The sequence below is a fragment of the Somniosus microcephalus genome, chromosome 15, assembly GCF_052327205.1.
Source record: "Somniosus microcephalus isolate GS21.2 chromosome 15, FLI_Smic_1.0, whole genome shotgun sequence".
Classification (NCBI taxonomy): domain Eukaryota; kingdom Metazoa; phylum Chordata; class Chondrichthyes; order Squaliformes; family Somniosidae; genus Somniosus; species Somniosus microcephalus.
In genome coordinates this window covers 46,533,774-46,548,906 of record NC_141001.1, presented here as the reverse complement: position 1 = coordinate 46,548,906, position 15,133 = coordinate 46,533,774, and the positions used below count along the sequence as shown (strand labels likewise).

Genomic DNA, 15,133 nt, shown 5'->3' with positions numbered 1-15,133 from the left:
GAACAATGGGCATAGCCCACTCACTCCAATCTACCTTAGACAGTACACCTGAACGTTCTAGCGCTTCCAGTTCCGCTTCTACAGCAGGTCGTATTGCATAGGGTACCGGTCTGGCTTTGAAAAATTTTGGGTGTGCATGTTCATCAATCTTGATGTTTGCCATAATTCCTCTCAGTGTTCCCAGTCCCTGCTGGAACACCTCTTTAGCATCATCCAATATTCTGGACAATCGTTTAGGTTTGACATCTGTTTCCCCGGAATCTACCGTTAGTGCCTTTAAGGAGTGCCAGTCCATATTCATTTTCCTAATCCACTCCCGTCCCAGCAGTGGTGGACCTCCTTCAGGTAGCACATATAAGTCCATTACTTGGCTTTCTTTGCCCTTGTGGACCACTTTTACCTCTATCTTTCCGATGAGGTACACTCTTTGCCCCGTGTATGTTTTCAATATAATCTCCGTATCCCGTAGGGGAATATGTTGGAATAACCTTTTGTAATCTTTCTTATTCATGACCGTCAATGCCGATCCAGTGTCCAATTCCATCTTTACTTGGACTCCTGCTATCTGAAGAGTGACCCAAATTGTCTGGAGATCTGCATCCTTACCAACGTTGTGTACTCTTAAGCTACCCAGTTCATTACTGCTGGCGTCTGAATCTGACTTCTGTTCGTTCGAACTGTTCTTTGTCACCTTGTGTACCTTTATGTATTTTCCTTGCAGTGACTTTTTGTTGCTGGTCTTCTTTCCTGACCGGCATACTTTAGCTATGTGGCCAAGCCTGCCACACGTTCTGCATTCTTGGTTTTTAAACCAACACTGGTTCTGATCATGCGTTGTCTTTCCACAACGATAACATTTTACAGTACTCAAAACCAATTGATTTGTACTGAGTTCCGGTGACCGTAGCTGCATTACTGCCGTGCCTCTCGCTGCGGCTTCGTGTGATGCTGCCATAGTGACCGCTTTCTCAAGCGTCAGCTCATTCTCCTCGAGCAGTCGCTTTTGTGTATCTTCTTTTAATAATCCACACACAAATTTATCTCTTAGCGCATCTGTTAGTCCCGTTCCAAACTGACAGTACTTTGCTAGCTTACGCAATTCCATTAAATATTCAGCATTGCTTTCATCTTTCAGCTGCTTTCTGCTGTAAAATTTAAATCGTTCCGCTAGCATCAGCGGCGTGGGGTTTAGATGATTTCTCAGGACAGTAACAATCTCCTCGAACGTCTTCTCCGCCGGTTCATCTGGTGATAAAAGGTGTTTCAATTGCCCGTATGTCTTCGCACCCATTAAGTTTAATAAAGTTAGTGCTTTCTCATCATCTGGGATTTTATTTGCTTTACAATAATTTTGTATGCGTTCTACATACGTGGCCCAATCTTCGATGTCGCTATCAAATGTATTAATGTTCCCATGTTTAGGCATCGTTGCAATTTTTTTTTTTAGTGATTTCCCTTTTTCCAAGATGGCGGCTTCCCGCTCTTGTCTTCGTCCTCCGCCTACAAAATGGCGGTTTCCCGCGCTTGGCGGTCTTTCCCGCGCTCGCCTTCTTCACCCGCTGGCTGCAATGGCGTTTGGCGTGCCGCTGCTGCTCCCCTTTCCCAGCGGTTAGTAACTCCCCCGATGCTGTCTCCGCTTCACCGCGGCTCCCTCGGGCATTCACGCTTCCCCGATGTCGCGCCTCGCAGCCCTTCTTGCAGCCCGGTTATTAGCACTGGCTGCGTTCGCCTTCACCGCGGCTCTCGCGCCTTCAGTCGCCCCAGACGCTGCGCCTTTTTGGCCCGAATGCGGCCCGGCCCTTATCACCAGCCGCGATCGATGTCCCCGCGCTACGCCTTTTGGCCCAAATGCGGCCCGGCCCTTATCTCCGGTCGCGATCGATCTCACCGCCCTTATTCCTCCGTCTTCCCTCCCCGTCTGTACAGCCAACGCGGCCGACTTTCTGCTCGCGTCGCTGACTGGCTTACCCACCACCGAGGTAGAAGGAAGATAGCTGACTGCCGCTGATGGAGGCTTCAAGTTCAGGATATCTTCTGCACTCCGGGTTCTCGATGCCTGCCGCGCGACGTGTCTTCCAACAGGGTGATGAGGGTGGATGCCTCTCTTCGACGCCCGTTCTGTGGACGAAGCCGCCGTGGATATAAACTGCCGCAGGGTAAGAATCGGACTCGTCGCCACTGTTAAGTCTGTGTGTTCTAGTTGTATTTAAGATTAATTACTGACACAGACTACAAGAATAACGTTTCAACAGGTCTTTACTAGTTGGAGGTCAGGGCTATACTAACAGCAATATCACTACACAGTACTTATATACCGGTGGTCACCACCGGTATTACGTATACAGCAGCCAGAGAAAGTAGTACATCTCTTAAGGTGGAACAGGCTTAAGTTCTCTTAAGGTGGAACAGGTTACATACACCACAAGAACGACCCTATCCATTAGGGCATTGTGTTTCATGATTATCGGAAGCTGATGGGAAGAATCCCAACTCTCAGTGACAGACACACTTGGGGGTGCCCAAGCTCCCTGGATTTGGGTCATTGGAGTGTGTTCCGACAGGGAGAGAATGTGCATTCCCTGTATGTTAAATATGTGAGCTGCATCTACCCCTCCAGGTCCAATTATTAACGAGCCAGGCTCACTGATCAATCATCAATAGTGCGGATCTGCTTAGCTCAGATCCTTAGATTATCGAGTCTGTTACAATGGATTGATAAGTTCCAGTCTCCCATCGCCAGTTTGTTCTCTAGGAACCACTTCCACCCCAAAGGGACTCAGCTTACGGTCTTCACCCATACACCCCAGAAGGATATTCACTGGTTGGCCATTAGATAACTGTCGAGTGCAGGTTTGAGCCCTCACTGGGCAGACAGCAGGTACCAGGAGCTCATCAAAAGAGGCTCGGTGAGCAGCACAACTAACTATAAAATGTTTGAGTTCATTGCCACTACCTTCCTGGTCACAACATGGACTCACACCATATCCCATTGAAGGCTCCACCAGATAGAGGTGTGTTTGTACTTTTTGCACCCCAGTATTGGTAGACACTAAATGCTGGATTTACAAGTGTGGGTTTTCATACTCAGCCTCCAGGTAACACTTTCCAGAAGTCTGTCAAGATGCAGGATGTTAGTGTTGTGGAATGGAACACTTTCCATTTCCAGCACCCCATCAGCTTCAAGCACTCTCAGATCATCTACAGCACAAGTAGATGCAGAGTGAAAGTTCCAACAAAGAATCCCAATCCCAATCCCAGAAGAGTGCACCAATACTGCACTGATGTGACATTTTTCTATTCCCCACACCAGCCATCCAATGGCCTCTCTGAGTGAGATGACCATTTAATGTTTTAGGCATTTAATAGGGGAGAAGATGCAACTCTTTTAGGTAGGTTTAAATTGCCAGTGCCATCCCAATGGGGTACGTACAAGACAAGTTAAGCTCCAGGAACATCTTGCTACAGCCAACTGAAAACTCCATTCAAATAAAGCCATGTCCAGGCAACTGCATGCCGCTGCATCAATTATTCTGAAACATTTCATGTTTTCTTTTCCAATTTCTTCCCCACCTGTCCTAAAATAACACACTCTTGCTACGGTACATTCCATATGGACCAAGCACCCTCTGGTACCTTGCACAAATGGCCATTCTTCATCTGTGAGCTTAAACAATGAATGCTGGCAACCTATTTGAGCGCAGGCAATATCATAACTGAACCCAATCGTGTCCTCACTTAAAATCCACTCACACGCACCTTCCAGCAGAAACTACAGCCAATATTTTTCTCCCTGGCTTAGGGATTTTTAAGCTGATTCTAGCACCTCACTACCATCCAAACTGAGATCAGCTAACACAGCACACCGTGGGAATCAAACCTATGAACTAGGTCTGCATGGCTCACTACAACATCTTCCACCATCATACACAATCGTCAGCACAAAGACATCAATGAACACTACTTACAACAGCCAACATTCTGACTGCTGTATTTTTCTCATTAGATTTTGGTGGGAAAATGAAGGTGTGTTTACCAGCCAGCAGAGAGAAGAGCTGAGCAAAATCACCCTGTCCAGAATCTTATGTGACAGCACCAGGATTCAGAGAATCCCATTGGATGTGTTCTCACTGAACCAATATCCCAATGACTTTGTACTCTGCAACAGCTCTGCAATCCCCTCAGTCAATCTGGCTCCTTGGAGAGAGGTCACAGGTAGGTAGCTGCCATTTACCAATTCTAAAACCAGTCAGGGAGCAGGATTTAGGTGAGGCACGGAGATGGAGAGGGGAGGGGAAGGTGGGATCAGGGAAGAGCAAGGGTTGGATAGAAGAAGGCATAGGATGGGATTGGGGCAAGGTATGGGGAAAGGCCAGGGTAGGGGGTGCGATCCGGACAAGACAGGGGGTGGGATGATGGCTTGAGTTCTGAAGTTTGCTTTCCTGATGATGAAAATTAATTGAACACCCTGTTCTGACCTCAGTGACCGATGGAACCACATCAGGAGGCAATATTTAAACCAACCCGCGATATTCTATTATTATACCCGCAAAACTCAGCAAACGTCCATTTTTAATAATTTTCTTCTCCTTTCCCTTCACATGGAGCTCTCACTCCAAACAAATAAATCTCCGCAACCACCCCCCTGAGTTTTGCGGGTGCAGATTTTCTTTTCCTGACGCGGCTCTGTTCGGCAGTAGCGATGCTGCCGATCCGCTCGGTGCAAAAGCGAGGCCTGGTTCTTGTTTGGGGCTTGAGGCCTACACTGGGTGTTTACAAAGCCTCCCCACTGGTTCCATTGCTACCCGCCGCCTCCTCCCCGCTCCAGAATCTTCTCTCCGCCTTCCGTCTCCATCACCTGACTGGCGGTACTGTGCCACGCGAGACTTACCCTTACCATTACCCCTACCCCCACCCCCCACACCAAGCCTTCTCCATGCATCGGACCCCTGCAGTATTTATAGGGCCTATTCTATTGCGCAGACTGTTCTGTGTATATCCCACCGCCATTTTCAAACTGCACATGTGCAACTACTTCAACTTCGTTGGAAGAACATAAGAACATAAGAAATAGGAGCAGGAGTAGACCATTCGGCCCCTCGAGCCTGCTCCGCCATTCAATAAGATCACGGCTGATCTTCTACCTCATCTCCACTTTCCTGCACTATCCCCATATCCCTTGATTCCCTTAATATCTAAAAATCTATAGATCTCTGTCTTGAATATACTCAACGACTGAGCCTCCACAGCCCTCTGGGGTAAAGAATTCCAAAGATTCACGACCCTCTGAGTGAAGAGGCTTCAAGGGGATCTCGACAGGCTCAGTGAGTGGGCGAGAACATGGCAGATGGAATATAATGTGGATAAATGTGAAGTTATCCACTTTGGTAGAAAAAACAGAAAGGCAGAGTATTTCCTAAATGGTGAAAGATTGGGGAGTGCAGATGCTCAAAGGGACCTGGGTGTCCTTGTACATGAGTCACTGAAAGTGAATGTGCAGGTGCAGCAAGCCATTAGGAAGGCAAATGGTATGCTGGTCTTCATTACAAGAGGATTTGAGTACAGGAGTAAAGAAGTCGTGCTCCAATTATATAGGGCCTTGGTGAGACCACACCTGGAGTACTGTGTACAATTTTGGTCTCCTTACCTAAGGAAGGATATACTTGCCATAGAGGGAGTGCAATGAACGTTCATGAGATTGATTCCTGGGATGGCGGGACTGTCGTATGAGAAGAGATTGAGTAAACTAGACCTGTATTCTCTTGAATTCAGAAGAATTGAGAGGGGATCTCATTGAAGCATACAAAATTATTACAGGGCTTGATAGGATGGATGCTGGGAGAATGTTTCCCTTGGCTGGGGAGTCTAGAACCAGGGGCCACAGCCTCAAGATAAAGGGTAGGCCATTGAGGACTGAGATGAGAAGAAATTTCTTCACACAGAGGGTGGTGAATCTTTGGAATTCTCTACCCCAGAGGGCTGTGGAGGGTTAGTCGTTGGGTATATTCAAAACAGAGTTGATAGATTTCTGACTAGTAAGGGCATCAAGGGATATGGCGATAGGGCCGGTGAATGGAGTTGAGGCAGAAGATCAGCCATGATCTCATTGAATGGCGGAGCAGGCTCGAAGGGCCGAATGGCCTACTCCCGCTCCTATTTCTTATGTTCTTATGTTCCTCATCTCAGTCCTAAATGGCCGACCCCTTATTCTGAGACTGTGACCCCTGGTTCTAGACTCCTCAGCCAGAGGAAACATCCTCCCTGCATCTGTCCTGTCAAGCCCTGTAAGAATTTTGTATATTTCAATGTGATCACCTCTCATTCTTCTAAACTCCAGAGAATATAGGCCTAGTCCACTCAATCTCTCCTCATAGGACAATCCCCCCATCCCAGGAACCAGTCTGGTGAACCTTCGTTGCACTCCCTCTATGGCAAGTATATCCTTCCTTAGGTAAGGAGACCAAAACCGTACACAATACTCCAGGTATGGTCTCACCAGGGCCCTATATAATTGCAGTAAGATGTCTTTACTCTTATACTCAAATCCTCTTGTAATAAAGGCCAACATACCATTTGCTTTCCTAATTGCTTGCTGTACCTGCATGTTAACTTTCAGTGATTCGTATACAAGGACACCCAGGTCCCTCTGAACACCAACATTTCCCAATCTCTCACCATTTAAAAAATACTCTGCATTTCTATTTTTCGTACCAAAGTGGATAAGTTCACATTTCTCCACATTATATTCCATTTGCCATGTTCTTGTCCACTCACTTAGCCTTTCTATATCCCCTTGAATCCTCTGCATCCTCCTCACAACTTACATTCCCACCCAGCTTTGTATCATCAGCTGCCTTCTGAATATCCAGCAAAGTGTCCAAAGCAATGAGATTGTTCCATCCTCCCAAAGAGAAATAGTTGGCTACAGCTGCTGGTTTAATAAAAAGATCATTCGTGAAAAACAATCCGCTCGGAGTTTACCCCGTCCCACCACTTAGTCTTTAAATTCATCAGCAATGCACAATTATGCTACAATCACAACTCAGCAGTAGATGGGCTCACCTCACATAAACAGTTTAACCACCAGGACCCTTAAATAGAAAGCAAGGAAAGACCCCACACTGTAACGCTCACATTGTACACTATGGGGGTCGATTTCCAACTTCACACGGCCATTGGGACTCTCACCTGCCAGTAATGCACATCAGAAATTCGGGCATCGCTGCAAGTAATTTTCCCAATTTCCTCTCCTCCTCTCCTTAAGACATTGGGGTAGAAATTGGTCTTGGGTAGTGTAAAACAAGCAGTATCGTATCAGCCACCCGCCCCGTCCATCATACACCCTGCCCATCATACGCCCTGCCCGATATACGCCAAGCCCGAGATACGCCCCGCCCGATATACGCCCCGTCTGTCATATGCCACGGCCGTCATACGCCCCGCCCGCCATACGTCCCGCCCGTCATACGCCCTGCCCGACATTCACCACGCCCGTCATACGCCCCGCCCATCATAAGCCACGGCCATCAAACGCCATGGCCGTCATACAGCCCCGCCCATCACCCGCCCCGCCCGATATATGCCCCGCCCATCATACGCCCCACCCGATATACGCCCCGCCCATCATACGCCCCACCCGATATATGCCCCGCCCATCATACGCCCCACCCGACATACACGCCCCGCCTGACATACGCCCCACCCGATATACGCCCCGCCTGACATACGCCCCGCCCGACACATGCCCCGCCTGATATACGCACCACCCGATATACACCCCGCCCGTCATACGCCCCGCCCGTCATACGCCCCGCCAGACATACGCCCCGCCCGACATACGCCCTGACCGATATCCGCCCGCCTGACATAAGCCCCGCCCATCATAAGCCCCGCTCGTCATACGCCCCGCCCGACATACGCCCCGCCCGACATACGCCCCACCCGACATACGCCCTGCCCATCCTACACCCTGCCCATCAAAACCCCGCCTGACATACGCCCCGCCCGACATATGCCCCGCCCGATATACACCCTGCCCGTGATACGCCCCACTCGACATATGCCCCGCTCGACATACGCCCTGCCCGATATACACCCCGCCCGTCATGTGCCCCGCCCGTCATACGCCCCGCCTGACATACGCCCCGCCTGACATACGCCCCGCCCGATATACACCCCACCCGACATACGCCCTGCCCGTCATACGCCCCACCCGACATATGCCCCGCTCGACATACGCCCTGCCCGATATACGCCCCGCCCGTCATGCGCCCCGCCCGACATACACCCCGCCCGACATACGCACCGCCCGACATACGCCCCGCCCGATATACGCCCTGCCCATCATACACCCCGCCTGACATACGCCCCGCCCGATATATGCCCCACCCGTCATGCAGCCTGGCCCGACATACGCCCCGCCCATCGTACGCCTCGTCCGACATATGCCCCGCCTGTCATACGCCCCGCCCGATATCTGCCCCGCCCGACATACGCCCCGCCCGATATACGCCCTGCGCGTCATAAGCCCCGCCCGTCATACGCCCCACCCGACATACGCCCTGCCCGACATACGCCCCGCCCATCATACGCCCCGCCCGACATACGCCCTGCCCGTCATACGCCCCGCCCGTCATACGCCCTGCCTGTCATACGCCCGCCCATCATATGCCCCACCCGACATACGCCCCGCCTGTCATACGCCCCGCCCGACATACGCCCCGCCCGACATACGCCCCACTCAATATACGCCCCGCCCGTCATACGCCCCGACCGTCAAACGCACCACTCTCCATAAGCCCTGCCTGACATACGCCCCGCCCGATATACGTCCCGCCTGACATACGCCCCGCCCGACATACGCCCCGCCCGTCATACGCCCCGCCCGACATACGCCCCGCCTGACATACGCCCCGCCCTTCATACACACCAGCCGACATCCGCCCCGCCGGACATACTCCCGCCCGTCATACGCCCTGCCCATCATACGGCCCGCCCGACATATGCCCCACCCGTCATACGCCCCACCCGTGATACACCCCGCCCGACATACGCCCCGCCCGATATACAGCCCGCCCGATATACGCCCCGCCCGTCATACACCCCGCCCGACCTACAACCCGCCGATCATATGCCCCGCCCGACATATGCCCCACCGTTGATAGGCCCTGCCCGTGATACGCCCCGCCCGACATACGCCCCGCCCGACATACTCCCCGCCCGACATACACCCCGAACGACATATGCCCCGCCCGTCATACGCCCCGCCCATCATACGCCCCACCCGACATACACCCCGAACGACATATGCCCCGCCTGACATACACCCGCCCGACTTATGCCCCGCCCGTAATATGCCCCGCCCGTCATACGCCCCGCTCGACATACGCCCCGCCCGTCATACGCCCCACCTGTCATACGCCCTGCCCGTCATATGCCCTGCTCGTCATATGCCCCGCCCGACATACATCCCGCCCGACATACGCCCCGCCTGACATACGCCCCCGCCCGTCACCTACGCCCCGCCCGTCATACGCCCGCCCGTCATACGCCCCCGCCCGTCATCCGCCTGACATACATCCCGCCCGACATACGCCCCGCCCGTCATACGCCCCGCCCGATATACGCCCCACCCGTCATACACCCCGCCCGACATACGCCCGCCCGACATACACCCCACCCATCAGATGCCCCACCCATCGTACATCCCGCCTGTCATACACCCTGCCTGTCATACGCCCCGCCCGCCATACGCCCCGCCTGTCATACGCCCTGCCCGCCATACGCCCCGCCTGTCATACGCCCTGCCCGATATACGCCCCGCCTGTCATACGCCCCACCCGGCATATGCCCTGCCCATCATACGCCCTGCCCGTCATACGCCCTGCCCGTCATACGCCCCGCCCGTCATACGCCCCGCCCATCATACGCCCTGCCCATCATACACCCTGCCCGCCATACGCCCCGCCCGTCATACGCCCCGCCCGCCATACGCCCCGCCCGTGATACGCCACGCCCGTCATACGCCACGGCCATCATACACCCCACCCGTCATACACCCCGCCCGTCATACGCCCCGCCCATCATACACCCCGCCCGTCATACGCCACGGCCGTCATACGCCACAGCCAACATACACCCCACCCGTCATACACCCCGCCCGTCATACGCCCCGCCCATCATACACCCCGCCCGTCATACGCCACGGCCGTCATACGCCACAGCCAACATACGCCCCGCCTGTCATACGCCACATCCGATATACACCACGGCCGATATATGCCCTGCCCGTTATTCAGTACAGTTTATTTCAATATCGGGGAGATGTACAGCACGCAGCCCATACGATACGTCCATTTACCAGTACCGCCAAGACAAATTACTACCTCTTTGACCCTTGTTGGAGGATGGTTCCATGGATTCCAGGTGCCTCTCCAGGACCTCACCCATATGTGAACTGTACAATGGCTAGCAATAGGATATTTTACCTTGAAGGGCATCACTGCAGAGTCCAATTCTCTCCACACCCAACATCCACATGTGTGCACATTCTAGGAGAAGAAATACAGACTGATTTCCCCACCCCCCGCCATCCCCATCCTTAGGGTGCTGAGTCCAGTTATAGCATCTCGTCCTGACTGTAATCAGCTCACTCAGCACTGACCAGGGACTTTCCTGATCTGCACGGTTCAGTACCACACCATCATGCATTTACCAACTGAGCTGGGTTTGTTTTCTTGTAATTATTTCAAACTAAACAAGAATGAGCTGGCACAAAGCGGGGAGGTGAGCTGACAGAACAGCTCTAATTCTTAGAGATGACCGCTGTCACCTTGATGTCACCCGATTTACGGATCCCACAACATCCATTATTATGTATGTGCTTACCAACATGAGGCTTTTAAATACTGATCCCCTAGAGGAACTGATTTACTGGTCAGCCACATGACAAAGAAATGGTTGATACAAATCCCAATGACTTAAGCCCTATGGTGCTCTGCTCTGCTCCGACTCTGTTCACCCCAGCACCCAAAGAATGCTGGGCAGTTTGTTAGCATTCCAATAGCTTATTAAAGTTGTATCTTGCTGTTTTCCACAGAAACACCTTGTGGAGAAGTTCCCAAGGTGGAAAGGGCACACTTCTTCTTTTGTAAAACATCCATCCATTTTGAATGCCATGCCGGACTTAAGCTTGTTGGACCTTCATCTCTAACCTGCAATGCCTTGACTGGAGCGTGGAGTTCCGCAGCACCTGCATGCCAAGGTAACTGGGGGTTCGTTGTCCTGCCCGCTTAGATCTGAAAACTCACACATCACAACTACAGAACATACTTACATGGTGATTTGTGGGAACGCCAGATAGACTGATTGCCCACCTTATGATTTCCGGAATTGCTCTCCTCCCACTCAGAACTCACTCCTGAATGACCATCAGTATTTCAGATTCACAGCCCAGTTAACAGTGACAGTGTGTCAGGCTCCAGACAATAAACAGTGATTCTCTAACATGAGAGAACTTAAAAAAAATTCAAGTGCCCAGATGAAGAACCAGGGCCCATTGTACAGGACACCACGCAAATCAGGAAATAGTGGTTAGGTAACGCCAGCATGGTTTTTAAAAGCCTGTAGATTTTAGGAGGAAGGGAAGACAGGGGGTGGTAAGAAATTCCACACTTCTGATGTCCTGAATAAGAATGAGATTAAAGTATGAAATGGTGCGATTAGAGTTGATTTCAAATGTGAGAAGTCGCACAACACCAGGCTATAGTCCAACAGCTTTATTTGAAATCACAAGCTTTCGGAGCGCTGCTCCTTCGTCAGGTGAAGTGAAGAGATGCATATAGTCACAGCATATATAGTCAGAGAACACTGCCAGATGATTACAGGTAATCTTTCTAACTGCCCTTTATCACACCTCGGCAGAGAGATAATCACAGCAATCAAAGGTGTGAATGGTGTCCAAACAGGTCAGTCAGGAAAACATTACAGTTGATTTCAACATGGCAGATGGTGAGAGGAGGAAGTGAGTGTAGAATGGGATACAGATTAGAAGGAGCAAGAGAGGAAAGTTCACAGGAGCACTGACAACAGTAGTATCAATAAAATACAGATAAGAATTGATTGAGGTGAAGATACAGAGTTTGTAGCCTAGAGTATGGTATGGCAGCTGTAGCTACTATGACCAGAAAGCCCTGCAGCGGGTAGTCAAAACTGCCCAACGCATTACCGGCACCCGGCTACCAACCATAGAGCACATATACCAGAAACGCTGTTTACGGAGGTCACGGGCCATCATCAAAGACCCTACCCACCCCAGCCACAGTCTGTTCGCCCTCCTGCCATCTGGGAGACACTACAGATGCATTCGCACCCGTACGACCAGATTTAGGAACAGCTTCTTTCCCAGGGCTGTCATCCTACTGAACTCCACAAATAAACTCTAAAGCCTGCACATCTGCCAATGCACTTTATTATGGTTATGTTTATGTTAATGTATTACAAGCCAAATGTATGGTGAATGTTTAAATGTCTTAATCTAAACGTACACTCTCGGGAGCCGCAAGCCTACATTTCGTTGTACTGCACTTGTGCACTAACAATGACAATAAAATTGATTATGATTATGATTATGATTATTAGAGGTGAGCAATGGATCAATGACGGGCTTTTTCTTGTATCCTGTCCAGGAGTCTGAGGGAGGCATTAGAGGAGATTCCCAGATATGGGAGTAGCACCCAAGTATAGGACAGACTTGGGCTTTATATAGAGTTAAGAGATGATGAGGGGAAAGGAAATGTTTAACACAAATGAGAAAGCAAAGCATCTGAGACAGCTGTACCAATGGAGGAGATGTGGGAACACACAAGCTAAGTGGTACACTCCTGCCAGAGTAAAGCAAAAATTAAACACAAAGTGGTTTTAATCACCAGTGCATGTGAAAGTGAATATGTTTGGATTAACAGTCATCCTGTAACATCAATTCTTAGTGAATTTTTCCACCAACCAGATGAGAGATGTCAATATTCAGGAATGGAACACATGTATCAGTGTCAAACAGAGTTAAATAGAGTATGGGTTAGGCACTTAGTAAACTCCCTCTACACTACCCCATCAAGCAGCTTTTAAACAGTATGAATTGCTGATTATATAATTGAGGAAATTGACTAGGAGAAGTTACTTAAAGTAACAAAAAAATTAGTTAAATCATAATGGAAGCTGAATCATCACAGGTGTATGTGCACTGATTGGGTTAGCGATCCTGCTGTACGATGACTGATAGATACTGAGCCATAATTGCTCTATCATCAGGTACAAACTCATAGCATTCCTTCTGTAACAGCATTGATAGCTACCGACCTGTAGAATGCCTGCTACATCATCATGGATAGGTACTATAGGGTCGGATTTTACAACCTCAGCTTGTCCATGATGGGCGATGTAAGTGGTGGGTCCCGACCCCGCTGCTGGCTCCATCCCGCTCTGTGAAATGATTTTCCATTGATAGGGCTTGTTAAGCCCGCCCAGCGCGTTTCCCGGCCAATTAGAGGAAGCGGATCTGGTGACATCATTTGCTGGCGCGTCACCAGTCAGTTTCCTTAAAGGGACTATAGCCAATGTTATTTTGACATTTGTGCTGTCAGTGTTCTACAGCATTGAGGTGCTGCAAACACTGACAAACACTGCACAAAGACACAGGGCTGCATCCAGGCTCTCCCATGACTCCCTCCATATGCTTATGGAGGGAGTCACAGCACGCAGGGAGGTCCTCTTCCCTTCCATGGGCGGAAGAGACCTCCCCAGGAGATCAACACGGCCTGGTTGCACATTGCAGGGATATGGTCAGGAGGCCGCATTGCCGCAAACGTTTCAATAATCTCAGTAGATCATGAAACGTCAGTACAAAGCCACACTCAACCTCATCCTGCTGTGCCTCTCATCACATCCCCATCACTCTGCCTTCCCTACCCTACTCCTGCACATCCTTACTCACACCAACTTACCTTGGACCTCCACCCATCCCTCTCTATCTATATTCTCACATCCCCATCTCAATAGCCACCCCTCACACTCACCCTCATCCTAGTGCAATCATACCAACTAACAACACACAAGGGTAGGCACTTAGGTGTTTTATGCAATGTTCATGTGAAGTTTCTGTTAATATGGTGTCAAACATTGAAATCTTTATTTTCAACACTTTGCATTCTTGGACGGATTTGTGTGCACCTTTGGAAGTGGCTTACTGAGTTACAGTGAATGGTGAGGCATAACGGTACCCCTTACAATGGTGGTGAGTGTGAAAGGAATGGCTTGGGATTTGTAGGAATGCTTTATGGTGTTAGTGTGGGTTGGTGCCAACCTGGCGCATCATGTGGCAGCCAGAGTGTACAGCACCAAGTGAAGTATATCTGGCCATGGTGAGGCCATCCCTGGCATCCTGGGCAGCAATGTGGTCGGGTGCTGATGCCCTCTGTCCTGTGCAGCATCAGTTGATTGTGGAGAAGTTTGGTATTGTTGTTATTGGTGCTGTTGGTGTGCCTGGTGCTGCTGGTGTTGGGCTGATCGTGGTGGGATTCTGAGGACCAAGGTGAGTGAATATTGTGGGATTTCTCTCTGCCCCAAAGCAGATGGAGACGAGCGTGTACTGATTCCAAGCGATCTTTATTCAAGCACGTGCAGGGAGAGGCCCTCTCAGTCTGAGCTGAGACAGGAGTCTAATTTTTACGTTCAAGCAGTTGGCTTATATATAATCTTATTACATCTTGTTTCCTTCACATCTTCGGGACTTGGCCAATTAATTGTCCAAGTCACGTATACTTAATCACATCTCCACAAACCACATCTTGTTTATCTCATTTGCCCTGTTTCCACATCTGCCATTGTTCTATCCAATATACGTATGCTTAACCTCATCTTCGCAAATCACATCTTGGCAGCCCATTGTTCAATGTATGGCCTCCTTGATTCTTTTACTCCCCAATCATCATGTAATATGCTTTTTCCAACTGTCTTTGTTCTGCCAGACTTCTCCTTTATAACATCAGCCAGCTAGTCAGTTAAGCCGCTGTTAGATCAGGTAATTTCAGTGGACCACACTGATTTGAGGTCAACACACTAAAATCAAAGTTTGCAAGTC

General features: G+C 50.3%; 1 protein-coding gene across 1 annotated transcript in view; it reads left to right on the top strand.

Annotated features, from left to right (window-relative positions):
- The window catches only part of LOC147106703 (eosinophil peroxidase-like), a 124,370-nt gene that overhangs the window by 85,532 nt on the left and 23,705 nt on the right, over positions 1-15,133 (top strand). The window contains exons 13-14 of the mRNA XM_086008504.1: positions 4,004-4,212; positions 11,096-11,260. Coding sequence (XP_085864630.1) covers positions 4,004-4,212; positions 11,096-11,260 — 374 coding nt within the window. The remainder of the gene's footprint in view (positions 1-4,003; positions 4,213-11,095; positions 11,261-15,133) is intronic.